This window comes from Salarias fasciatus, chromosome 22 (assembly GCF_902148845.1).
Source record: "Salarias fasciatus chromosome 22, fSalaFa1.1, whole genome shotgun sequence".
In the NCBI taxonomy this organism is placed as follows: Eukaryota; Metazoa; Chordata; class Actinopteri; order Blenniiformes; family Blenniidae; genus Salarias; species Salarias fasciatus.
Genome location: NC_043765.1, coordinates 21,744,484 through 21,771,078, shown reverse-complemented (window position 1 = coordinate 21,771,078; position 26,595 = coordinate 21,744,484). Strand labels below are relative to the sequence as shown.

General features: G+C 41.7%; 1 protein-coding gene across 3 annotated transcripts in view; it reads right to left on the bottom strand.

The window, feature by feature from the left end:
• The window catches only part of rbms3 (RNA binding motif, single stranded interacting protein), a 298,844-nt gene extending 273,380 nt beyond the window's left edge, over window positions 1-25,464 (bottom strand). For 2 of the 3 annotated variants that reach the window (XM_030120522.1, XM_030120523.1), the window contains exons 1-2: window positions 25,289-25,464; window positions 22,924-23,074 (exon numbers count right to left, since the gene is read on the bottom strand). In XM_030120522.1, the coding sequence (XP_029976382.1) occupies window positions 22,924-23,070 (147 nt within the window). In that variant the 5' untranslated portion in view covers window positions 23,071-23,074; window positions 25,289-25,464. The remainder of the gene's footprint in view (window positions 1-22,923; window positions 23,075-25,288) is intronic. The other variant, XM_030120524.1, reaches the window with a different exon arrangement.
• Between the last annotated feature and the right edge of the window lie 1,131 nt (window positions 25,465-26,595).

The window sequence follows — 26,595 nt, the reverse complement described above, 5'->3', positions numbered from 1 at the left end:
ATCCTGAGAAAATCCAGCCCCCTTCCCTTTTTTCTTTTTTTTTCCCTGCACCAGCCCTGGTGCGTCCTCTCAGTCCCTGCGTCTCTGCTTCAGCCCCCCCCCTGCTGCCTGCTCCTTCCGTCTCCACAGACGCCATAATGACATTTGGTCACCGTAAAGAGCCATGATGGTGCTGTTAACAGCGAGGAGGGAGGCGGCTGTCACAGATACCTGATGCAACATGGTGCTTGGACCATCTGCCATGCAAAAGACAGCTCCCAGCTCGCTGCTGTAATTACAGAAAACCCCGAGCAGCCAGCGAGCCCTGGCACACACGAGGAAGAGACGCATGTGTTTGAGTGACAGGGGAAAAAGAAGAGAAAAAAAAAGAACAAGAGTGTGTCCCGTGTGCATGCGTGTTCAAATGCGAAAGACTGAAGCTAATGAAACGAGCGATTACCCAGCCTGCAAGTTTAGAAATATAACTGACAATACGACGGCAGCAACCGTCAGTGAGATCAAGCCTCTTTTTAAGTAACCCTTCCAGCCACAGTACAGTACACACAAAGCGTGCTATTCTGGCATCCTTTTTTGCTTGTTGTTACCCACTGTGCTCCACACAAGTCAGCTGCCAAAAACTTTCCGCTGAGCTCTATTAAAACAGTGGAACTGTCTCCTAATACACAGCATACTGAGCAAGGCAACCGTGAAGGGCACAAGCAAGCAAACAAACAAACAAACAGCAGCTCGGTGTTTCAGCTGGTGAGATCCGGCAGGCAAAGGGCGTGTTAAATGGTCAATTTGGTTCACTGCGATTGGTGACACTTTATAGGCATCTTCAAAATCCTGCAGTGGTCTTAAAACTGGATTCGAACTTGTTTCTCATCCTGCAGACACTGACTGTTCAACAGAAATACTCTGATGAAAGTTATTTATCTGTCGGAGTATGTGCTTCCCAACAATAACAGAGGATTTGAATCTTGGTTGTCATAAATGAGTTGAATGTGTGATCATGAGCGTCGCTGAAGTTGGAATTTTTTCCTGTTTCCCAGTGGGAAGAAGTCAGAACTTCGACGGGGAAGAGTGCGGACTTTCTGAAAGCGAACGTGACGTCGTTCAACATGACAGCATACTGTATGTACACCAACATGAAAAATTGTACTTTATAATGAGGCACCAATTATAAAGTGCTCATTGCAATCAAAGGGAATAATTCATTAGTCAAGCAGTCTTAGTTTGAAACAGCAGTATTATCATACATTCAAGCGAAGCATATCAACAATATTTACAAGTATTATTTTATCCATGTGCTTCTCCGGCTACACACTGTACAAACATATAAAAACAAGACCTTTGTTTCTGCCCCCAATTTCATGAGATCAAAGATCTCAGATCTTTTTCGATGTACACAAAAAGCTCATTTCTCTCAAATCGGTGCTGTGGCACTGTGCTAAGTGATAAAATTGCATATTTCACAGTGGTGTTTAATTATGGCCAGCCTAAAACACACCTGTCCAATAATCCTGCTGTTTAATCAGCGTCTCGGTCTGCCACGCCTCTGAGGTGGACGGATTATCTCGGCAAAGGAGAAGCGCTCACCGACACTGATTTAGACACACTTGTGTGCAATATGTGAGAGAAGCAGGCCTTTAGTGTACACAGAATGATATCTTTGTGATCATGTAATTAAAAATGGGAGCGAAAACATTTGTATTTTTGTTGGGTGTATCAACTCAAGCGATCACTCCATGCCGAGTGGCTTACGGTGTATTGTTTACGAGTTATTGCCAGCTGGAGCAATCCATTCATCGGTGTGTGATGGTGCACACTGGCAAACTCAGACGGATGCACAACAGAGTATTAGAAGTAAAATATCACTGTAAGACATTCTCCAGAGAAGAGGATCATGGTATTCCCCTCTGTGGCTTTTTAGGTAAACCGTGTTGTCTAAGTCCTGATCCACATTACAGCAGAATGGAAAAAAAAAACAAAAAACAAAAGAAAGAAAAGTCTCACACAGCTAACTATTTCAGAAGCAGAATTATGATCTGATCAGAGGTGGTTTAACTACATACGTGATCTAATCTGGGGTTATGTAAATGGATGGTTGAACTGATTCCCACAGTCGTAGGTGCGTCGTTTTGGGAAATATCAAAGCAACACAGAATAAACAGGAAACGCCACATCGTGAAGGGCTCTACTCACATTATTTCAAGTGGCACAAGGCCATTTAAACAATATCAAATGCACATTTTCAGCACAATATAATAATAATAATAATAATACAATTATTGCCAATAGTGGTGTATTTTGAAAACCTTAACGAAATTTCTATCTACCCATTACATGAGTAATTTTTAAATCTGAAATAAACACTTAAAAAACAATATGTATGGTGTTACCAATTTAGTATAGTCCCTGAACAAACCTCAGATTATTTTTTTTTCCAAAGCGTGCGGTTGTGACAGATGCAGAGTGACTGACTGGTGATTCACTGGGAGCAACAATGAAACCTGTTGCCACCACTGTCCCTGTAGTTTTGGGTGATTTTTGAGAATCCAGTTGATTGAAAACTGAAGTGTGCATTGTTTAATGTGTGGTCCATCTAAAAACACCAGAGCCGGTTTCAGCACTGCACACATTACACAGTTTATCTATTCAGTATTCTACACATGTAGCATTGAATAAAGCACTCTATTGATCTGAAAGCCCCCCCCCCTCTGCACATGTATGATATTGATCATTTTGCGGTGGGTTTCAATAGGATTTAGGAGATTAGAACGTATTTAAAGACCTGTGTGCTACATCAACAGCTTTAATAGAGTCCAGTGAGAATAAACCTTCAATAACTTTGAGGGTTATGTCTGGCATACTTTGTCCTCGTTTATTGAGCCACATAAGCAGCCTACAGCAGGAATTCAAAGACAACCGGCGGACAAATGGAAATAAAACAAACATAATTCTCCATAGACCTGGTCCTTGACTAAGGATGAATCATTGAGTATCTGCACACAGTGCAACCTTGCAGCTACAGTATATACAGCTTTCTTTTTCTTCCCACATCCCCCATCTGACTACAACAGATGAAACCATTAGCCTCCATCTTTCCCAGCTTGGATAAACAGAAGGTTTGAGTTTCCCGTGCAATTGTGACGTACGGCCCAAAGCAAACGCGTCGGCTGATGAGCAATTGGTACAGAAGCGAAAGCAGATCCCGGCAAACTGTTTAGTTTACACTTAATGCAGCGATGCCAACTGGAGGAGAACATGTGTCCTTCAGTGGGCAATTTAGTATTTTTGAAGGCCAGTTGGCCAAGCCAAGGTTGACTTTATAGTGAGTATTTACACAGCGGTGTTGTACATGACTGTGACAAAGACTTTTACATATTCAGGCATCATATGTGACTCAATCTGAAGCTTTTTGCTTGTTATAAATGCTAAAATCATTCAGATTTCACTTTACAATTACTGAATTTGACACAAAAACCAACACAAATTTCACCGCAGTCCATCATTAAACCGGTAATTTATTCATCACTTGAATCAGTGGAGAATCTCAAATGATGAGCAGCTTTTTCAGAACGCATTCCTGCGCGGGAGCCTTAATGAACTTAGCTGCTGGAGAACGTGAGTTCAGCTGCGGCTCGACTCCTTGCCCTCGTCTTTCTAATGTCCCGGCATCAGCACATCGCCGGCGAGAGCCGACCGGACACTCTGGAGCAGGGATCACAAGCCGTCCCTGTGGGTATTGTTACCAAGGGCACCGGCGTAGGTCAGATGCTGGTATTACTGTGCTGCAATGACCGGGCGAAGAATTTGGTGAACAGCGAACTACTGCTGCAATACCATTTATAATTAAGGGCAGAAAAAAAAAGAACAGAAAAGAGGGAAAAAATGCAATTAAAAAATGTGGTTTAAATTGCTTGGTGATCCAATTAAAAGCGAGGCCCTGCAGATAGCCGTGTGCTTGTAATGAGGTAAAATTAACAGCATTAGCATTGCTTCCATCCCAACTGTTTCCCACATATGAACTCTTTTCTCTTCCGCCTGTTTATACTTCTCTTCCTGTGGGCATGTCCTTTTCTGGGTGTCTGTAGAAAATAAATATGTGCATTTGGAGTTATTATCGCTCTCTAATTTACCGTAATGAAAGTGCTAGCTGGCGCTGGCGGATGAGCCATTTTAATTTAAGCATCGAAAGCAGGCCTGCATATTAATGACCTTATTTGCATAAATCATGTCACTCCACTCGGGATTCCAATTAAACCCTTGATTAATTGCTCGGCTGACCCGTTAAATAGAATCCTTTAAGTGGTTCAACAGGCCACCAAAGCCTGTTGACACACACACACACACACACACACACACACACACACACACACACACACACACACACACACACACACACAGAGTAAGCTCACACATGATTTTCTCTGAATAAAATTAATCAGAAGACAGACATCCACTAATTTTGAAATGTGAACACACTCTGACGAGTGTGAAACCTGCAGCAGCAATAACAGCCCGACTCAGAGCGATAATTTAGTTCAGGAGGGAGATTATTATATCAATGTCACTGGTTAAGATGGAGATCAAAGAAGAGGGATATGTTTAACAGATGTGAGGGGATCCACTTTCATCAGAACGGACTCGTTCGACTGGTGCAACCAAGCTTTTGACACGCAGAGCATTTTAAAATTATAAACATAAAAACACAATAATCCTGTGGTGAGCATTCTGACAGCGATAGCGTTGCCATTTGGAGTGTGGGCTTGGTTGCCTGTCTGTTTAGAGTTTGCATGATCTCGGCAAGCACGTGTGAGTTTTCTCCAGTTTCCTTAAATTTTAAAGATTATAGATATATGTATATATATTTTAAAACCAAATCTAGGTAATGCCACCAGAAATGGTAAATGCACACAAAGGGAGAATCCCTGTTTTTCAGGTGATAGGGGTGAACACCTGTTGCATATTGAAAACCCAAACAATTTAAAGCATGTTCACACTGGCACATGCTGGTCTCAACTGTGAGGTGAGAGAAAAAGAAGAGTTTGAGCTTCTCACTCTTGAATTTAACATTGTTCCCTCAACAAAGTGTACATTTACACAGTATGCATGCTGTTCTTTGCTCACACAGTTCTTTTCTTAGATGTGAAGGAGAAACACTGTTCTCAGTTGATCATTGTCACATTAGGACGGTGCATGACAGCAGCTGTATGTCACAATATTGCATGTTTACGTCACAGTTACGTCAATGGGCGCAAAACACACACACACACACACACACACACACACTGTACATTCACGGTCTACATGCCAACACGTTTGGGCAATTAAAAAGAGCTCTGCTGCACTAAGTGTTGTTGACTCACATTTGTGTTTCACTTTGCTATTTTCAGCATTGTTTAACAACTGGTGGCATTGAGGCAGAAGGGGGGAAAAAAGCAGAAAGTTCAAGGAAAACTAACCAAAATCAATAAACCGCTCCACTTCCGAAATGTTGCTGTTGGTAAAAAAAACACAAAATAATAATCCATAAAACAAGGCTGAGCCACAGGTGGTGTGAATTAGGAACAAGACAAAGAGCTCTGTCATTAAGAACAGTTTCTCCAGCACACAGACATTACCTTTATCTACTTGTTTGCAATTATGGAATCATATTATTGAAATACTGAATATCTCATATATCAGTAATCAGAGATCATATGTTCAGGAAGACATTCACCCAATGAATGAATTTCTTTAAGATGTTTTCCACCTGGACAATCCAGACAAAAGCAAATAGCACATTTACCTAATATTGTGTGTCGACAGTATCAGCATTCCAACGCGGTGACAATAGGAAGATTGCGACTGTCTGCCTCTGTGGTTGGACTGGTGACCGGCCTTCAGCCATCGTTAGCTGCGATGAGATTTATATTTGAGCAGCTCTGCTTCTCCGTTTGTTCAATGTGACGTCACGAAAAAGTCTCAATCCAAGAAAAACTGAACCCTCTGCATACGTTTGATATAAATAACTGGTGTTGGTTGCACACAGTTCAGCGACAGCAGTGCTAACGGAGATTGCATGCTCATTTGCATTAATTGTATTGAGTTAATATCCACTGTTGTTTGTAAATTCAGATGACGCAGACTCACTCTTGTACACATTGTATCGAACATTCACTCTCTTACTCCCAAGAGTTGGTTATATGTAAATTTTATTGCGCTGCTGCATCACAGGAATTTAATTAAGCAAAGAAATCTATGTATTCATCTATCTATCCATGCATCCAACTGACTGTAATCCAATCCAACTCTAAAAACTCCTCTGAGGCCTTTCTGCTGCAAAGAGAGGCCAGAGGTTCATTTAGGTCTTAAACCTCTCTGAGTGCTGCCGAGTGTTTGAGGCAGAGCAGAAACCAGAATACTCATGTGCTGAACCTGGCTAAACTCACTGCCCTGGCAGAAAGGAAGAAAAAAGAAAACTGCACTTGTTGCAACTGTTGTGCAAAGACGTGATTAATATACAAGAATGTAATCACCTCATGATGGATTCATTAGAAACACTGTGATTGAGGCAGGAACTGGCCAATCAAACACACGACGATGGTGACAAACAATGACTTCCGTAGTAAATAATTAACATTAATGACAAGGTAATCCTGCATATTACGATCAGCTTCTTGCCGTGTACAAAAATGGTTTACAGATGTTACTACAGCGACAGTAAGTATCCAGCCTTCTGTTTACCTCATGTTGCCGTCGCTCCACGAATGCGTCTCTGTAAATGTTTCACCCTCGGTGCTGTTTATAGAACAATGTGGAATATAACAAACAGTATTTACATTAAAATGGATGTGTTCTGCATATACCTCTAAGAAGAGAAGACGAGCAAACATGAAAGGACAGCGTGAGAAAATCACACATAAAACTGAGCAAACTGAATAGATTACCTGATTTGAGCAGGTTTTCTTGGTGCTGTGGAGCCAGCCGAGTGTGAATGTGGAGTGCAGGGATGGGTTGCAGCTGACGTAGATTGGCTGGAGCAGGACTCCACATCAGCACCGTCAGCTCTGCATGCCTGCTGTCAGTCACTGGCGCTCAGGTCACAGAGAAGACCTCTGGCAGCCGGAATGGCAGGGGAGGAACGTGTGTGTGTGTGTGTGTGTGTGTGTGTGTGTGTGTGTGTGTGTGTGTGTGTGTGTGTGTGTGTGTGTGTGTGTGTGTGCGCGCACGTGCATCGAATCCATGCATTAAGGTGTCAGCCAATATTGACTTCCATGAATACCGACTACTAATTCCTCTCCTAAGTTATTATATTTGACATTTTATACCACTACAGAGTTTGCGCGGACGTTCACAATTTCAGCATATTTTCTTTATCCATTTCTTTTTCTCACTGAACTGTTGGACGAGTTAAACTGAAAGATGTCAAAAGTGTTTACGAAAACGGAAGCCCATTAAGGATGTGCTTTAACCTGTTGTTTTATTTATGTCAAGTGTCTCCGCTATGGATCCCCCTTGTGTAAAAAAAAAAAAAAAAAAACAAAGACAGAGGGATTGCCGTTATCTGAGGCGCTTCTATCTGAGCTGCTGCTATCTTCTCCTGGCTTGAAGCCAAGCTGCCCGGGCTGAGCCAGGCACGCTGGATTAATACGTGCTGCCCTGTTCCGCGGCTCGGTCTATATATCCCAGAGCCTCCTGCTGCTGATTCTACGCTGAAAATGTGCTTAAAGTGTTTGCAAAACTCTAACATTAAGGAAAGACTGACTATAACTTACCAGTTGCATCTCCAGGAATCTTATCGAAACAATGAAGGACTATTCTGGGGGCATTTTCAAGCCCCCGCCCCCCTCATCCTCATTTCATTTCCATTTCTATCGCTCTCAGAGTTCAGTTACATGTGGCTGTGCGTCGCCATGGCAGCGGACAGCGGCCCTCACGTCTGACTCAGACATCATCCAGAGCGTTTCAGCTCCGAGCGACTCGTAATGAGTCCCGCTCTCTGATGCTGCGGCGCTGAAAATAGGCTCACTTTCCTCCTCGAGACTTCTCCAGGGAGCGCAGCTGTGATCACCACTCAAAACACACCTTTGATTCTCTAACAAACATTCCCTGAAACAAGACAGAGCACTTTTAGGCACCAAAAAAAAAAGTTGCAACTATGTTAAGTCAGGTTGTATTTCCCATAAAGAAAATAAGTATCGGTTCCTGGCTCTTTTTTAATCATCCAAACTTAAAGGCTGAACTTAAAGCTGACTGATAACATTGAGATATTAATAAAGACAATACGTTGTTGTTTAATTTGTTCAGGAAGAAAATATAGTACGGCGAGGAGCTGATTCCAGAGCCTGATCTTTTTGAAATTACAGCAGTATACGATGGAATTATATTCAAAGTGTGATGCTCGTTCCCCGACTGGAACTCGCTGTGAATGTTAAAAACCCCACTGCAGTGCTACAAAAGATCAACCAATTAGAAGTTGCTTTTAGATGAATTAGATGATTGTATTTGAAGCAGGCCACGATGAGGACCAAACAGCGGGAATAGCTGCCATTTGAGTTGTCCGATTAAATCATTTGAACTAATACGATTAGCTGTCTGTGGGTCACTGTTTTTATTTCAGTGAGAAATTTAATCATTTTTTAAATGACAGAAATTACAGACAGAGACTGTATTAGATTGAGAATTTAATGACTGCAAACAACAAAACCAGGAATAACGAATCAGAATAACTATGCAATATCATTTTTGCATATTTTTAATCTTCTTAGACAATAGGGTATTGGTAGTATCAGTCAGATTTTTGTTTGTGGTATTTGAAAATTGTTGGCTAATCAATCAGGATGACAAAGGACACTTGAGATTTCTGGATATTATAACTATTATTTCCTAAAGACTGCATTAAAATGTGACTTTATATAAGACACACACACACATCTGGCCTTTTTCAACATTCTGACTGTTCAAATCTGAAGATAACATATCCAGTTATTTCCTTTGATCCGTCATCATCTAGCAAACACTACATCTGTCTGTAATTGATTGTTTTTGCTTTTTCATTTTCAAATGTCCCAGTATACAAATTAAAAACCGCAGTCCAAATCCTGATAAGAACGGCAGGAACAAACTAAAGCAGGCATAACGCAGCCAGTCAGCCCCAGGGGTCTTTAGTCCGTCTCAGAACAGCGATTATATGAGTTACATGACACATGCTTTTATTATGTGGTAGCTTTACAGCTGTACATACAGTAGTACATGTGGGTGTATTTTGAATTGTAGTGCAAAATTATATTAAATCACCATTTTCAGTTAAAACATGCAGAAAAACAATAGGAGCCTGACTGACGCAGAGCAGAAACAGCAGCTTATCAAAACCCTGTAAGGGATATGTGGCCGAACCTGTATGTTATAAGAGTGTTGCCAGGGACAGAGAGGGTTTTCAAAATAATTCAAGGACAGCATCTAATCATGTCAGCAGCGCCTGACCTCTTTCACTGAGCCACTCTGATTTTCAGAGTACTCAAGCAAAACCTCTGCAAAACAAGATCCTGGGTGACACATACAATATTTATCAGCAAAATTAAGAATGCAGTAATTTGTTTATTCACGTCTTACTCTCCACAATGCGAAACACAAGCGATACTTACAGCACTTCAATTTGTGTGCAAATGTAATACCGCATACTTCAATTTTATCATTTCTGTTAATAAGCTCTCTGGAGTCATGGCATCATCTTTCTATTATTCATTAATATTGCAAGATATAGTATTGCATTCACCCGCTGCAATTAGGCTTCATATTACAATCCTTTCAACATGTGGCCTATAACTTGTCTCAATAAAAAACACAGCTTAATGATCTAGTTCTCTATGACCTATGTGCACGTCGCAGATAGGCTCCAAAAGGTTACATGCAAAATTAATATAAGCACGACCGCGCAGCTAAGTCATTTATCTGTCGCAATAAACCACTCCACTTGCTAAAAATAGGCTCATTCAGATCAGAGTGGAGGAGGATCTGCTGCGGCTCTCCTGAAACAAAAGACGATGCGCTCTAAATCCACACCGCAACCTTCCAATGGGATTTGTTAACCCTGCGCGAGCGTTCCAGTGACTGAGTCTCTCTTCAGGACCTGTTAAAGTCTCCTAAGACAGAGATTAACTTCATTACAAGTCTTAAATCTGCTGCTGGAGAAAAGTAAAGCAAAAATTATATATTTTATATAACTTGAATTTGCTTTCTATCAATTGGATTTCTTAGATGAGGGAAAAAATGTCTAAAAATTAAGTGAAACAGTATATATCATAAAGCAGGTCTTAAAAAACACTTTCATGACTGAATAAAAAGATGGCTGTAGAAGGTCTTCAGGCTTTATTTTTTAAAACTTGGTCATCAAAAGAGACAGACTGGACAAACCCTGCAAAGGAATAATGGAGTCATGGCTTGTTGAGGAGAGTAAGACTGGGATTAGAAGGCAATCTGGATTAGTCGGAGGAACCGGAGCTCACGCTGCTGCTTCCGCGGCCGTCAGATGACACATGCACAAAAAATGCCGACTCAGGCCGGAAGCCCAAGACCAGGAATGTGCGAGCCCTCGCTTCCATGCTGTCAACTTTGATTTAATTTCTCGGTGCTTCCAATTTTATAAGCCAAAATCAGCCATTGTGATACTTTAATTTTATCAAACAAAAAGCACTCAAAAAGACTGCCAGATACGTATTGCATGCAATCAAATTAAGCACTGTGTAATAGCTCTTTGCTTTTAATATCTCTAAAGTTAACAAAGCCCTGGAACAAAGTCAAATATGTATTCAATCCTTTTCAATACGACCGGCTCATAAAACAAGCAGACTAATAATACTTGAGAAATAACTTAATTACTGCTCACTCTCCACAGCGCTCTAATTATAGCCTTTACAAAAGAGCAGCAGTAATGCACTTTTAAGTGTAATGGGAGTTTACCTAATTAGGCCTATCACACACAGACATGCACACGTACACACAGTAACACACTGGTGAGAAAACTGTCATTCAGTAATTAGTGGTGGTGATGAAACCCTCTATTACGGTTTCATTTACACGCCATCGCAGGGCACAGCCGGCTGACCTGTGAGCTCGCACGCAGCCGAGCTCCGCTAACAGCTTTTAAAACAGTAATATCTTCATGACACGGCGGCGGCACAGCCTGATGCATTAGCTGATCTGCCTCGTTATTTCGCCAATCAGATAAAAGCCAGTACAGTATTTTACCATTATCTCCTCCGTCTTATTGGTGGTGTTAATGAGTGGGCTGGCACGGCCTAACTGCTGCCAATTAGAGGGGCTGGTCGCACAGTCTAACAGGATGTGAATACACACATTTTATGGGCACCGGTGAAGATAATAGAAGTGTTTGCGCCGGTTATCACAGGGCTGGTGGGGCGCCCTGATGATGACGATGATGATGATGATGATGGCCCTTGGAGCGAAGCAGCCAAACCTCACATCCGACCTTCATCGCCTTCACTGCCACTGCTGCAGTGACCGAGGACCACAGTTTACTTGATTTGGCTCGGGCAACAATATAAAACACAAACATTTGTTCCTCTTTGCTTGAATACTAAACAGAGGAATATGGAAAAGTTTCATTTTACAGTTTTTATCATTTACTCATGACATGAAATGTTCATTTATACTGACTTTTTAAAAACATTAAAAGGAAGTTTCCTGCCACGGAGGAGAACCAGAGTCAGTTCCCGATGCCTCCACATAATCAGTTAGTATTAAGAAAGAGGAACCTGGTGAAAAGTCTTTGTCTTCTTCTTTGTATGTTGTTATTTTAATGCACTTAAACATTTAAAAATAAAATTTACTTTTCCCTTACGCCAGTTTTTTAACATAAGACACGATAACCTCAGATGAATAAAATATAAACCATTATTAAACCCATCTGGTTGAGTTCGTGCAGCGTCTTTCCACTAACTCGCCTTGCTCTTAAGAGCAGGCACGAAAACTATTATGTTAACTGATTCAATACATTTTTATTAGCTAAGCGCACAACTGCAACTAAGCCCACACAAATGTGGTTTTAAATTGACCTAAGTCAAAGATATTTCCAGGTTCTTGTGACTGTATTATAAAAGAATCAATGTCACAATGATTTAAAAAGAAATGGCTACTTCTTAATCCTATTTAAAGTCAATAATGCATTTCTTACTGCTATTAGATGTTGTCATACATAAAAAGCAAAATATATCAAAGAAACATTTATCTATTTTTTTTTGTTTGTGGTTTCTATGTCACTGTTTTATTTACTCTGGATTAGACGTCATATGGCAGTGCAAGTTTTTAATAAAGCACTGAAGCGGCATGATTTGATCAAATTGTTCTCTTGCTTCTTCGAGATGTTATGGAGATTTCAAGCCAAGTTTCATCCAAACACAAGGAAATATTGATGCTCAGAGCTTGATTAGAATTAATCTCACAAAAATCCTGAGTGGAAACACATTGTCCAAATGGAAATATTTTTAGTGCGTGCGCCACAGCTGAACAGTGAAACATCTGTGAGGAAGGACGGAGCCGAGCTGAGCTCATCCTCCCACGTGAACACTTTAATACTCAAGACGGCAAAAGTTCACAAGACTTTATGTATGTTTAATTATTTTAACAAAGTTTAATGTTTCATGTAAGGGAAAGGAAAGCTTTACAAATGATGTGTTCATGACATTAAAACACATTTTGGATGGTCTGATATATTATTAATCTACATTATCTATGCTTGTTTATTTTGAGTGGGGTCCTGTGGAGCTGGAGTCCAAATGAGATGGCATTCAAGTTTCCCAGGAGAGAACGCCAGTCCATTACTGGGCTTAAACAGAGACACATTTACAGATCTGGACTTTACACATTCAAGGATCGACGAAAATGACTGTTTTACGATTGTGGGAAGAGGTTGACACAGAAAAAACATGCAAACTCCAGACATAAAGGCCCTCGGGTTTGAACCTCAACCTTCCTGAAATAAAGGGAAAAGTGGGACCGCCGTGCCGTGCTGCACTTCATGGACACACTCCAAAGACGCACCGAGGACACACTGTGATGCAGTCAGCTTAACAATCTCCACAGGAGGTAAGGAACACACTGCGGCCACTAAACTGCTACCTGGTCTGGGTAACGCTGTAGCCAGCTTTCTGCATGTAGGCCAGGATCTGAGCCGAGTCAAGTCAGGTTTCACACACGCTACGTGAAGAATGGGAGTGCTCAGAGCCCAGAAACTGTAATTAGACACACCAAATAGAGAAATTTGAGATCGATGCTGAAAAATATGGCCTATTGTGGCTTATCCATTCAAATTAAAGCTTAAGCCAAGGCTGTCAAATTCATTTAAGTGACCAGCCTAATTTGATCTTGAGTAAAATGGCAGCATAGCAAGACTGAAATTCAGGACAGCTCCAAACGCTCCCTTGAATCCAGTGTGGTTTTATGGTCGTAACGCCAAGGAAAACACTGCAATTCCCAGTGAATAAAGCAGAAAGACAAATTCCCTTTACTGCAAACTGAAATATGATATATTAGTTGGTCGTATGTTTCACAGACGTGGTATAAGATGGACAATGCTTTCAGATCTTAATCTGAACTTTGATGTAAACCTGGTGTGATTGTAATCAGAGAAATGGGGTTCAGAATACAGCTGATTTGCTCTATATAGAGTTATATTCATTCCTGTATACTTTAATACATCAATTTCAGGGTAATCCACATCAAATGAAAGTATATACAGAAAAAAAACAACTTTCAAATCACTGATTTCAGATCTGATAGTTTCAAACTGGAGCTCAAACCCACGAGTGTGTGTACTTCACTGTTTTTGCTCTCTCGTCCTCGGAAAATGACAGAAAGGAGTATTTATGAGTATCAATGTATCCTCATCTCAAAAGACAAAAACCAACACATGCTGCAATGATTTCTCTGAGCTGTAACAGCGTTTGTACCGGCGCCCAGAAACAACAGCCAAATTAACTAACAAACAACTTTGATTTGGGCGTGCAACAGAAAACCGGCTGTTAGCATGAGACGCACCAAAAAAAAAAAAAAAAAAAACAGTCCAGCAGAAAAATGGAAAACCAAAACCAATCTGACATTATCAAATAGCATATTATGTTTCTGTGATTACACCATAAACAAACCTCTACTGAACATGTTCAACAACAGCTTTATGACTTTGCGAGCCACAGGATTATCTGGCCGACAGCCAGGAAAGGCAGCATTAAACACATTTTCAGCAATATATGAACAACTCCGGAGAATAACGCCCCCCATGAGAACCAGGACTGACTGCTGCTAATCAAGTACATTTGGCAATTCTGCACAAGTCTTCCTTGACCTTTCCTTCCCTGCCAAGTCATCACAAACAGAGCGAACAGCTTCCAGCCTTGACACGGAGTCAGACACAAACCACACACAACACGCATGCTTTTCCTCGGCTGCAGTGTGGCCGGCGCACAGCAAACGTCCACGACGCGCACGAATCATTAAAGAGGACGTTTTTTTTTTTTTTTTTCTTTTTAAATCACGGCGAAGGATTTTCCAGATGGCCGTCTAAATGGGGTATTCTCATGCTTATGCTCCCACGCCAAATTGCTGGCCTACAAATCAAGCTGCAGGTCCAACAGATATTTCATTACGATCCAGCTAAAATCATAGCAGAAGCAGGATTTTTTTTTTCCTCCTTTAATTGGTGCAGTTAACAGTTTTACATATTCTCAGGGGAAGAAAGGTCTGAATTCATATTAAACAACCAGCATTATGTTCAGGAAACAATTTAAATTCTGTCACTATTGTACAGTTCTGATGCGTTTTCACGGATGGGGGTCTTAAAGGTAGCTTGTTTTGGAAACACTGACCCTGAACAGCTGTGAGCCAAAAAGCTGCATGCTGTCTTGTGAGTCGTTTGTGAGTGTAAAAGGTTGAAGGTCGGCGGGACAGGATGTTGGGCGCAAGCGGGGCCGGTGTCAAGACTGGTGACTTAAAGGTCATGTGTGTCAAGTTGGGATTAGGAGCGGCCGGTGATCCCATCAAAGCAATGTGTCACCGGCGCCGTGTCTTACCGCCGAGCCGCACACACTCCAGCGGGCGCTGATCCCCTTAACTGACTCTCGCAGAGGCCTGGGCCGCTAAGGCGAGCTGACAGCGGGGCTATTTTCAGGCAGAAATCACCCCGGTTTGAACAGGGCCGCAGACGGAGGCGGCCGGGGCCCGAGCCATCGCTCTCCATTAGAGAGAACCAAGGACACAGTGAGGAGCCCACTTTGCCACTTTGCAGCAGAGAGCAACCTTTCGCTCAGGACAGCTCCCAGAAACAGATGAGGGATAAATGTGTTGTGACAGCAGCTAATAAGGTCCCTGTGATCTACTGGTAGTGTGTCAGTGTCGGTGGGTGTGTGTGTGTGTGTGTGTGTTTCTGTTCACACCAAAACTTTGATTTCTGAAAAAGCAGTAAAATGCACTGATGAGAGAGATAAATAGTCTCTGAAAGAAGACGTCTCAATACACACGACACACTTTGGACATGCTTGATCATTTTCTTCACTGTTTCATGACACACCAAAGAGACAACGGACTAAAATAAGACGCTGAACACAAACAGTCTCTACAAATAGCCAAAGCTGGTCATAAAAAAGCAGGAAGCAGCATACCAGTCACATTTCTGAATGTACTGTAGCATTAGAGCAACAGAATACCCCTGTTGTCTTCTGACTGAACAGACATGCAGAAACCAATCCTGCAATTAGAGAGATATCACGCTGTTCAATTCATGCAGATTCTGCCAGTTTATGTTTAAAAGCCTGTGTATTTAAAAGCCCAATAGCCAAAAATCAATCGGTAATGCTCTTTCACTTTCTCACTAATGATCATCTGTCCTTAATACATGAGATCATGGACTAAGGTTTGACCTCTGGCGGTAAACCAGGAGCTAACAGAGGCTTTATGCTGTAAAGACGTCTGGCAAGAAACTTCAAATGCTCATCCCAATTTCAGATAAAAATTCACGATCAAAAGCAATGATCCACACTGTATACTATGGGGAAAAATATATTTATTGACATTTTAAGCTGTAGTGCCAAAACAAAAATAGAAGTTGTATGAAAGTTCACAAAACAATATGTATACATACTGGAAAACATTACAAGTCAGGACATCAAACTGCACAATGGGAGAAAATACTTGTACTTATCGGTCTCTGGAGCTTTTCATTTTCAATTACCATTTCTATTGCAATTTCCTACAGATATTAAAATGAAATTTAGATAAAAGCGCTATGTGGTATATACCATTTGGAGAAAACAAGTTCTGTAATCTGGGTTTTATGACAGCCTTACAAAACTGTGCATTTTCTTGATTGTAGGTTTTGAATAAATTGGACAAACTTTTCTAGAGTGACTTAGTGTGATTTTTTTTTGCATTGTTAGTGTGTTTAAGACCATCATTTACAGTGTGTAGATGTGAAGTTGGTACCAGGTAAACACTTCATTTCAAGTACTGTTTTAATCCACACTGTGGCCACAACAATTGAACTTGATAAAGTGAAATCTATCAAATTTAATCACATGATGGTCTTTTGATTCAGGAGATTCCTTCAAGTATCCACAAGTGAAAATGTCTCAGCCACTGCTCCTGCAGGATGGACTGATTCCAAACCTTCCTGTGTAACTGAACACACAACCCTGAGAGAAATTACTGTGAAATCCTCCTGTCCTCTTTCTGAAACCGGGAGCATGTTGTTTTCAAGTTTCCTGCTCAAATATGTAAGTAAACTAAATACTCGCTGTGCAGGTATTTATTGCTGTCAGTTTATATGGGCGAATAAAAAAAATTCAGGCACGGCCACAAATGCAAAAGTAAAACACGTGCCAATATGACAGCGAGCCAGCAGGCACGATGACGAAGTCCAGAAAATTAACCGAGAATAAATGCCGCAGTCAAAAGATACACCTGAGTTTGGCAGAGTTTGCTCTGATACCCACAGACGAACCTGTCTCTGCATGTTCATGTGTTAAAATGTCGATGTTCAAGCGCACAACAGATCAACACAGACTTATAGCAAGCAATTACTGCAAAAAAAGTCATGTCTCCTGGCATGCAACTAATGTAAAGCTGCAAGTAAATGTGAAAAATAGAACTAAAGGGAATGATGTGTTCCCAGCACGTGACAGAAATTAATACAGGTATGATTGTGCTTACTGTAGATTTTTCAAACAGAACACATGCAGCTTTAGCAAATTGACCTGAAATTATCTGCATGAATTCCCAAATTGAGCCTCTTCATTCACCTCTGAAGGCCTTTTTTCCTTTGGAATATTTTGATGCATGGAGGTGAAATTTTTTTAAATATTGAAATAAATGAAATATTTGTGTGGTTAATGTATAAAAACATCAAACCACATCTAAAAGCATTAAAACTGCAACTTGAAGCCACTTATTTCCTTCAGAAAAACTGAGTGGTAAGGACTTTTAAAGGTCTTCACTAGCAGGGAGGCTTGGGCCATTTGAATGTGTAAATGTGCCACATTTGACAAGGTGCCAGTTCTCAGTTGCAAAGCCTGCATTGTAATTTGCAGTTTAATGTGCACAGTATAGCCGTTCGCACACCGTGCACTGCACGGCGATCAGGTGAACTGGCATATTGATTAACCTGCACTCCAGTAAACCTGCAGAGGCTCCGGGCCGACTCCTGGGCCGCTCCCTCCGCCACGTTCTGCCCACCTCCACCGCCGATTCATATCCGGAGGAGGGGTGTGGGATCGATGGCGTGCCGGGATGCCATTAGAACCGAGGCGGCCGGCATCGGCGACTTCAAACGCAAAGCGTGGGAGGAGAAATAACACAAGGTAATTATCTGGGCCCCGCTAGCTACTGCGGAGGTAATCTGTGGAGTGGAGAACGGAGAGGGCTGCGGAGGTGGTGCTCAGGATGTCTGTCCATATTTGACTCGACTCAGTGCACTCTGTTCAATCCAGCAAATGCTGATGGAGAAAATGAAAGAAAAAAAAAAAACTTTCCCTTTACCTTCTGCAGCTCATTGAGCAGTTTATCAAATTACCGATCATTTTCAGCTGACATCTTTATTTGGCTCACATTCAAGCCACAGAATATTAATCAAATAGCTTCCCGACTGGCTACAATGATGGATAGTTTCACAGTTTACATGATGTTGCTCATAAAAGACTAATATTTTCATTGGATCACATCCCAATCTGTCACGCTGCAGCTGAAGCCAAATTGCCTCACAAGGTGAGAAGCCATCTGCTTTTCTAGTCAACTTAAAAAAGAAAAATAGAAAATGTGATGGGCAACAGGCAATCAGGCAAATGCTCCGATAACATCTGGAAGAAGACATCATCAAAGTCAACAGACAGGTCCACTGCTCCCACTCAGGCTGATTTTTATTGTTTAACATTAAATTTTTCAAAATCCCAAGCAAGTCACAGACTTTAATTTTCTGATCTCACCTTCAGAAACGCACTCAGATCCTGTCAAATCGACTTAAGACAATTCGCTTCCCCCGTTCCTGGATATTTTTTTCATTTGCGTAATCAAATAAAATAGCAATAGTGTGTTTGACTGCGCCAGTCCACACCTCAATCTCAAATGACTCATTTCTAATGGAAATTTTAAAAAAGAAAAGAAAGAAGGAATACCCCAGCAAGGAACAGATCAGTCTGTTTTACATAAATATGATGAGATAAAACGAACTGAGTCTGGAAAAAGAGGGTGCACACACACAAGCAAAGACATTACCACATTCACAGAGACTCCCTCTGTTAAAAAACTGAGAACAATTACGAAAACTGCAGGATCAGCAAGTTAACTCCTACGTGCGGCCACAGGCTTTATGCTTACCGACTTATTTCTGCTTCCAGTGCAGCTAATGAGTTAAAGGTCAGCCTGTTGTTATGACACCAATTAGTGCAATATTTGAAATCAGCACCGCAGCTCATCAGCAGTGGTGGATGACTGATGCTTTGAGATTCAAACACAGCTAATTACGCAATAATAAGCACAAACCGGTGCCACCAAGGTGAGAGATCTGTCCGAAAAAGGCCTCAGGGCAGTTTTAGAGGTTTTAGAGGTCAGGAACCATGGTGTAATGGATTGACACCGGGGTCAGAGTCCAGCATAAAACAACTGGGGTCATTTTGGGGTTAAGTGCAGGATCAGCTTTAACACTTTAAACTGAAATCCGAGAAGGAAAAGTTTTACCCAATTCTGCTTGATGACTGCTGCTACTATTAAACATCAGGGCTGTCAGAGTTTAACGCAATAATCGCGATTAATTAATGTAGGGATGACTGAAGATTCATTTTTTTGCATTTTCATTAATCACATAATTAGACTTAAAGCTTTTTGTCCATTGTAAAAACTGTATTTTTAACATGAACATTGTATTAAGTTGATCTACATGGCGCTTTATTTTGACAGAAAATCCAACAAGGTCAAAACGTAAGTCTTTGTGTTTGATTCCCAATCAAGACGTTCTGGGAAAAAAAACAAAAAAAAAATAAAAAACAAGCACGATGCTGAAACTTCAACAATTACTTCAAATTCAACTTGTGAACTGATTGTTCGGACTGATGAATGCTGTATGTTACGGACTGGAATGCAAAACAACAGAATTTAAATAATGTCATTCAAAGTGTGATCAATGGTGATTAACTACGGAAATAATGTGATTAATCATGATTTAAAAAACTATCTTGACAGTCCATTGGTGACTATTGGTTGCAAGTTGGGGTGAATATGAGTGTGTGTGGCTGTGATGAACTGGTGACTTGTTCAACATGGATCCTTCACTCATAACTTGATGGTATTGGTTCCACAAACCCACGACACCAACACTGGACAGAGTTATATAAAAATAAACTTCAGGTCATGATCCATGTGACTTACTCAGCGAAGATTGATGTTGACTTAAGTGTGGTATGAACTCATCAAAATGCCATTTGATGAGTGTTTGACTTTGGCACTGAAAATGTGAAAAGAACACTCAGTTTGAACCAACGTCCAGCTCTTTCACAGGTCGCTCGCTTCACAGGATACAAAACTTCAATGACAGACTGCGAGAGCGAGCCGATGAGACCTCATCCCCGAGAATCTGAGGATTAACCGTTCACTTGGGGGTACTTCATCATCAGGACGTTTCACAGAGGGAAATTAATGTTAAATCTTCACTTATTTTGGCCCGGGGGATACCGATCCTGACAGAAGTCTGAGGACTGAGACTGGCAAATTTACTTTCGCCAGCTGACTTATTTAACCTTTGCGCAACAGCTGACTGAACTCCCGTTGACCTTATATGCCACGGCAGCTCTGTGCCTGAGCCCACAGGTCCAACTGTGTCACCTCATTTTCTATGATGTATCGCGAACAAACAGCGGGCCGAACGAGAGGCGTGCACCCTTTAACAAGGACGGGAGCAGTGGTCCACTTCCACTGATGACACCTTGATGAATTAACACTCCCGGGGAATCGATGAATCCATGGCAGCAGTCGCCGGCCCGCCAACCGCTTGGTCAGGCAATGTCAGTGGGACACAAATACTCCCCGGGCAACCTTAAGTGTGTGAGCGCCGTGTGTTACTGTTGACTTCTCTGCTGATTAACACCAGAAAGAAAACAAAAAGACAAAGAAGAAAAATAGGCCGTCTGTCCCGCATGCTTTGACAGAAACAGATTTAATCCCAGAGGCAGCCGCCTCGCAGCCCCCCGTGAGGGCTGTCTGTCACTCTGGGACACTTGTTGGAAAAATAAAAACAAATGTCGGATCTTGACACAGTGAGCAAGTTGGAAGCCACCTGAATTCAAAAAGGCAATGCCTTCATGCCACAAACACATACCTGTATGTTAAAGAGTTTAAATTATTGTTAGGGATGTTTCAGGTTGATACGTGTATTTCAGTGTTGTTTTCTGAGACCTATTGAACAAAGGAAACTGTAGATGTGCAGTGTAAATATGGACAACTAGCTCTTCTGTTAATGCCGTTGCTCTGATTTATTCAAAATTATTTCCGTCTGAGAGAAGGTTTCCTTCAAAACGATGGCATATTAGGGTCAGAGGACAAGAGGAAAAGAACCACCAGGAAGTCTTCGGCTTCTACTTTTTACAGGGGCACCACAGCAAGTCATAGCAACTTGGCCTCAAGATTTAACTAGTTTACGCCCTTCCTGACCCTCCTGCCTCAACCAGGATAGCAACCCAGCCCCCACACTCAAGATGAGCACTGAATCCAACAAGCGAACATTCTGAAACAGTAAGAAAAGGTTAAAATCTGCCCTTTTCGAGCCACGCTTTCCCAAAGTCAGAAAGGTGGAAGATTGTCCACCAGAAAGATCGGGGTCCGCATGATGGAAAATGATTTAGTTGAGCTGCATTTGAACCCGGAAGAAGACACCAAATGAAGCAATGTTAAAGGAGGGCATCTGTTTGACAAACACAGCGATTTTGAATGTGCACATTTTACGATTGCATTGGGAACGAGCTCACTGAGACAACACTGAAAAGAGAATACCTTCTTAGCAAGGCAGACACAGAAGAGCAGAAAGGCTCATTACCTGTGCTGATCACATACATAAACAATGAAATCCACAGGTCCTAACCCAGAGTTTCCGATATGCTTGAAAGCACTACATCACGCAAGAAACTTCTTAGTGTGTAAAAACATCAACCCAGAAATACATTTAAACCCTGGGTCAAGCAAACAAAACGCCCAAAATTCCAGTGATGATTCCAAGTAACAGACTGGCAAGAGGAAACGGAGCATTTGCTTGAGCTATTTCTACCCATAAGTACATGATTTTAAAGAAATAAACTATAACTAAAGAAGCTGTATATCTTAAATCAATATATAACAATGTCATAAATAAAAGGCATTTCACACATTCTCATGCTCTCTTCTGCATTCCATAAGATCTCATTGATAAAATTGGGAGAAGAATAAATTTTCAATTATTAATAGAAATATTACTTGTCAGAAGTACAATGTAGAGGGGAAAGGCCTCTTGCCTGGACAAACTGAAAACACAAAATAATTATTTCATAGGTACAACAGCCCGTAATGTTAGCTCGATGCTTCAGGAAGCCCTTCGCCCCGCCAAGAGCGAGACCCTGGAAGCTAATGTCGATTACTGTTCACTCACAAGTCGGACTCAAAGGACTGAAAATTGATACAGCAAGCCTTGACAAGCATCCCATTCAGAGCTGCCAGTAGCAGTCAGGCCAGTCATCTGCTGAATGTTTTCTTATATCTGTTGTGTTTATTCTGCCTCTATCTCTTCCCCGCTCCGAGGCGTACAGAGCCTCTCAGGCTGATTGACGGAAAGAGGTGCCGGGCTGCTGCCAGAGAGGCATGATTGACGCTGTTGAGATGGAGCACAGCCAGCGAGGATTTTGCCGTCACTCCTGGACGTGCAGAGGGCTCCAACATGGCAGAGGGCTGATACGTTGGAGGATTTACGCTCGTGTGTGGAGTCCCTCCGTGCAATAACAAGTTCTAACCAATCACGCAGCCTGCTGTGGTTTGGAGTCACCCTTATTGGTTTTCTAGGAAACGGTACAACCCAGAACCTACTTCCTTTTAAATGTTGAGGCGAAAAGCCAAAAGTACCTGCAGTTTCACTTTTTCAGTGGAGAGACATCCTCCCAGCCGTGGACAACCCACACAGCTCAGCTATTTTCCACGTCCTTGACTCGTAGGAGCAGAACACTTGACATCACTTAACACCACCGAACATGCGAACAGCGGAACAACTTGACTTTTCAGCACTCAGAGACACGACACGGTGAATGAGTCAGTCTCTCTGTATGAAATTACAAGACTGATTAATTAGAATAGCTCAACAGAACGAGAGGTTCCGTTGAGAACGACGTGTACAGACACACACACGTACAACACAATCACACACAGCAGCAGGCGTCTGCAACTTACTTTTTTGTTGTCCTTCTGAAGCGCAGGCTGTGTGTCTTTACCGTCGGCGGAGGGCCTGCCTTCCACTTCATTCTGCTGATTGGCCCCTGACCGAGGAGAGCCCGGGGTGCAGGGGTCCGGCTGCTGAACACCGCTCTGGACCTCCATCTTCCTGAAAACACACAGACAGGAGATGGCAGAAAATCACACAGGAGGCAGACAGGACAGGTGGACCACACAGCAGGTTTTAAGGACATATAGTCATAATGACTCTCTAAAAAGACCTGTGAGTGTAGCATCTGCCACTGACTTTTTAAGTGATTTACATGCTTGTCAAAGGAGTGAATGCTGGGAAAAGTTTTGCTAAACATTTACCAGGTAAAAGAAATAAATTCACAGGGAAAAGCATCAACGCTGGTTTATCAAACTCAGGCTACATCAAGCATCTGTGAGAAAAAAATGGTGAAATGTCTTCACCAATTACAGAAATGTAATTTTTGCTTTGCTGTTCTCGGTAGTGAGTCATATATTCTACTATCTTTGAAATTAAAACTGAGAAGTTATCTGTTGAAATTAAGATCTCATCTATATAAATAAAAAGGCTGACATCAAATAGTCAAGCACTTGCTATGTCAAAGCAAGAGAGAGCTCAACTAATAAACAGGCATTGGTTCACAGGCCAAAAAATACTAAGAATTCCCTGCATGATTGTTATTGTAGAGAAAGATAAATTACTACTGTGGCAAAAACTGTTTTTTTTTTTTTACTTGTCATTGTTTTAATGCAAATGAGCCAGTGAAATATTCTGTTTTTTGCTTTGCAAGTACTGATTGTGATAGATGCAGAGTTAGATTTTTTTGTTTTAACAGTGGTTCCTTGAACAAAAGTTGCTCCTTGTGCATCATAAACATTACACGCCTTACATATCTTATATTTGTACTCAGCCTCAGTCCATCGTTTCACACAAGTCACTTCATCTTCTCATTAAACATTACTCTCGATTTTGCGACTTTGCAAGAAGCCTCTTTTGAAGCAGAGCTCATCCTTTATACCTGCAGCACTGGGCGTTTTTCTTGTGATTTGACACCAGCCTCATTGTGCTATTGGTTGTTGTGATGATACACCTGCAGCAGGTAAATCTTTAAAACAATACTATAAATTGCATGCAAGTGGTTCTAGGTTCTAAACTTCTATCTTGACCATGGGTTCATAATAGTGATGTGAAAGGGCTGTATCTCTTTTATAACTTGCAGAAGTTCAGGACTTGACTGTTGACTTTGAACATGCATAAGCAGAATATTAGATACTTTACACTAGATTGTGCAATTGTGTATTATGGGGTAGTCAGTGACCATAGCAGATTTTATTATTATTTTTTTTTTAAAGGCAGGACTCCTTGAAGCAGTATTCATAGTGGTTCATTCATGTTGGGGCAGGTCATATTTTGCAGGGGGTCTGCCCATCCTGCACACCGCCTCACTGCTGCTGCTCTGTGGAGCACTTTGTAAAATCGGTCATAATCATGAGAAAGTCTACTTTCACATGGGTTCACACCTAGAGCAGCTCCCCCACAAGCAAAAATGGATAATTTCATTGCAGAAAATAAATCACCACAAGCTCCTTGGCACTGTACTGCAGCCGATCCTGACCCCTGACCTGGATTTATGACTTTCACAGGATGAATAAGTGGCCAAATGAGCGAAAAGAGAGCAAAAAAAAAAAAAGCAAGGAACACTCATGTTAAGGTGATTAGTGACAGGGCTAGCTGTAAATATGTCTGCTAACAGAGCCAGAAACTTCTACTGCACTATATCAGCGGCAATTGCTCTGGGTTGTCAGTGTCCCTGAACAATAAAGCAGAGACAGAGTAAAGAGAAGTCCCTTCTCTTAAAGGATGGGCCATCTGAAATCAGCATCGGGGTAATGTATATTCCATTAATAAGTTATGAAGTGACTCTGTCTTCCTGCAGACACGAGACTTCAACACTGAAACGTGTCTCTTTCCTGAGTGTTTCAACCTCGTGGCGCGCCTGACGCACCTGTGGGCGCGCGGTGATTAACGCCGTTGACGCAGCCTGACGTGACTGTGTTAATTGTTTTAATTACGAGGAAATAATTGCTGCAAAAGCTACAAATAGAGTGTGGAATGACGCCCTGCATTGTACCAGTTTGCATGTTTTGAAACTGGGTACTTGTAAAGCGGGAGAGATTAATTATCATATTTATTAATAACTATTGTAACATCCGATAATTTTGACCCGACTTCGAGAAACTTATAATAGCGCGTGGCTGCGGGCGCACTGCGTCCTGGCGCACAGCCTGTTTATGCAAAAGCTTCAACAGCACCACAAACAAGTCGTGGGGGGGAACAAAAAAGCCGAAATACCTCTCTGTCAGTTCTCGGCTCCTCGTTATGTCAGAAGCATGTCAAGAGGAGGATGCGGTAGCGCGGCTTGCTTTACATCTCTGAGGCGGAAAGCAAGCCGCGGCAGCGTGAGGCTCACCAACAGGCAGCCGGCGCATGCGAGAAGTTATCCCGGTTAGGAAAATGAACAAAATGCCTGAGGCTGTGAGGAGAGCCCGGTGCCAGCGCCTCACCAGCCGCCGCTGCTGTCACGGCGAGCCGGGCATGGCACGTCCCCTCCTCCTCTTCCTCCTCCTCCTCCTCCCGGCTCCACGGACACCGTGTCAGGAGCGATGCCTTCAGGGCCGCCTCGAAACACCCGCTGTCCGACTCCCCGCAAGTTTGGAGAGGGAGCTGCAAATCAAATTCGCACAATAAATCGTGAATGCTGGAGAATAGACACGAGAAATTGTAATTGTAACCCTAATAGGCTTCGTACAAATGAAGACTGTCAAACTTTATATCCTGGAAACCATACATTTCCCACACGATTTAAAAGCAGCAAAGGCTCAGTGAGACTGGGAGGAGCCGACCTTCTCCACTGGTGGTGAGGTGAAGCCAGGCCAGTGACAGCTAAACACAAACAGCAAGTGGAAATAGATTTATTATATAACATGCACAGTGTGAACCTGTAATATCTAATACTAGAAGTTGTGGAAATTATCGTAATTTACAATAATCAGCCTGCTGAAATGTATGTATAAATGTGTCCATGCGTGTACATTTGCATGCATTTGTACATGCTTACATGCATGCAAGTATTTTTGTGCTATCTATTATATATTGTTTATCAATCAGTGTGCATCAGTTCATCCAATCATTCATCCATTGTTCTGTCTCTCTGTATATTTAGTTTTAATTTGTCATTTTGAAATATTTTCATTGTCTTCTTAATATACCCACCCCAATTGGTTTATTCTGCCTTATAACATGCCATACTTGGTAAATATACTCGAGTCTATTTTTCATAATTTTTAATTGATCTCACAAATGTTAATTGAAGTCCATTGCACTTGTATGAAACCAGTTTGGTCATTACCACAGGATTAGTTCTTGGTGTAGCATAAAAGATACGATAAAAAAAAAACAACAACAATATAACATAAGTTAAACGAGTTATAAACCCATACAGTAAATGTAGGGGAAATATTTAGCAAACCTCAACGATGGCCACAAGGTGGCAATGTAAACTCAGTAAACACAACAAACCCTGGTTTGAGACGGCGGATAGTAACATGAAGACATTCATAATAGTCCTTCTCAGGATATGGAAAGTAGTTAAGTTCTTT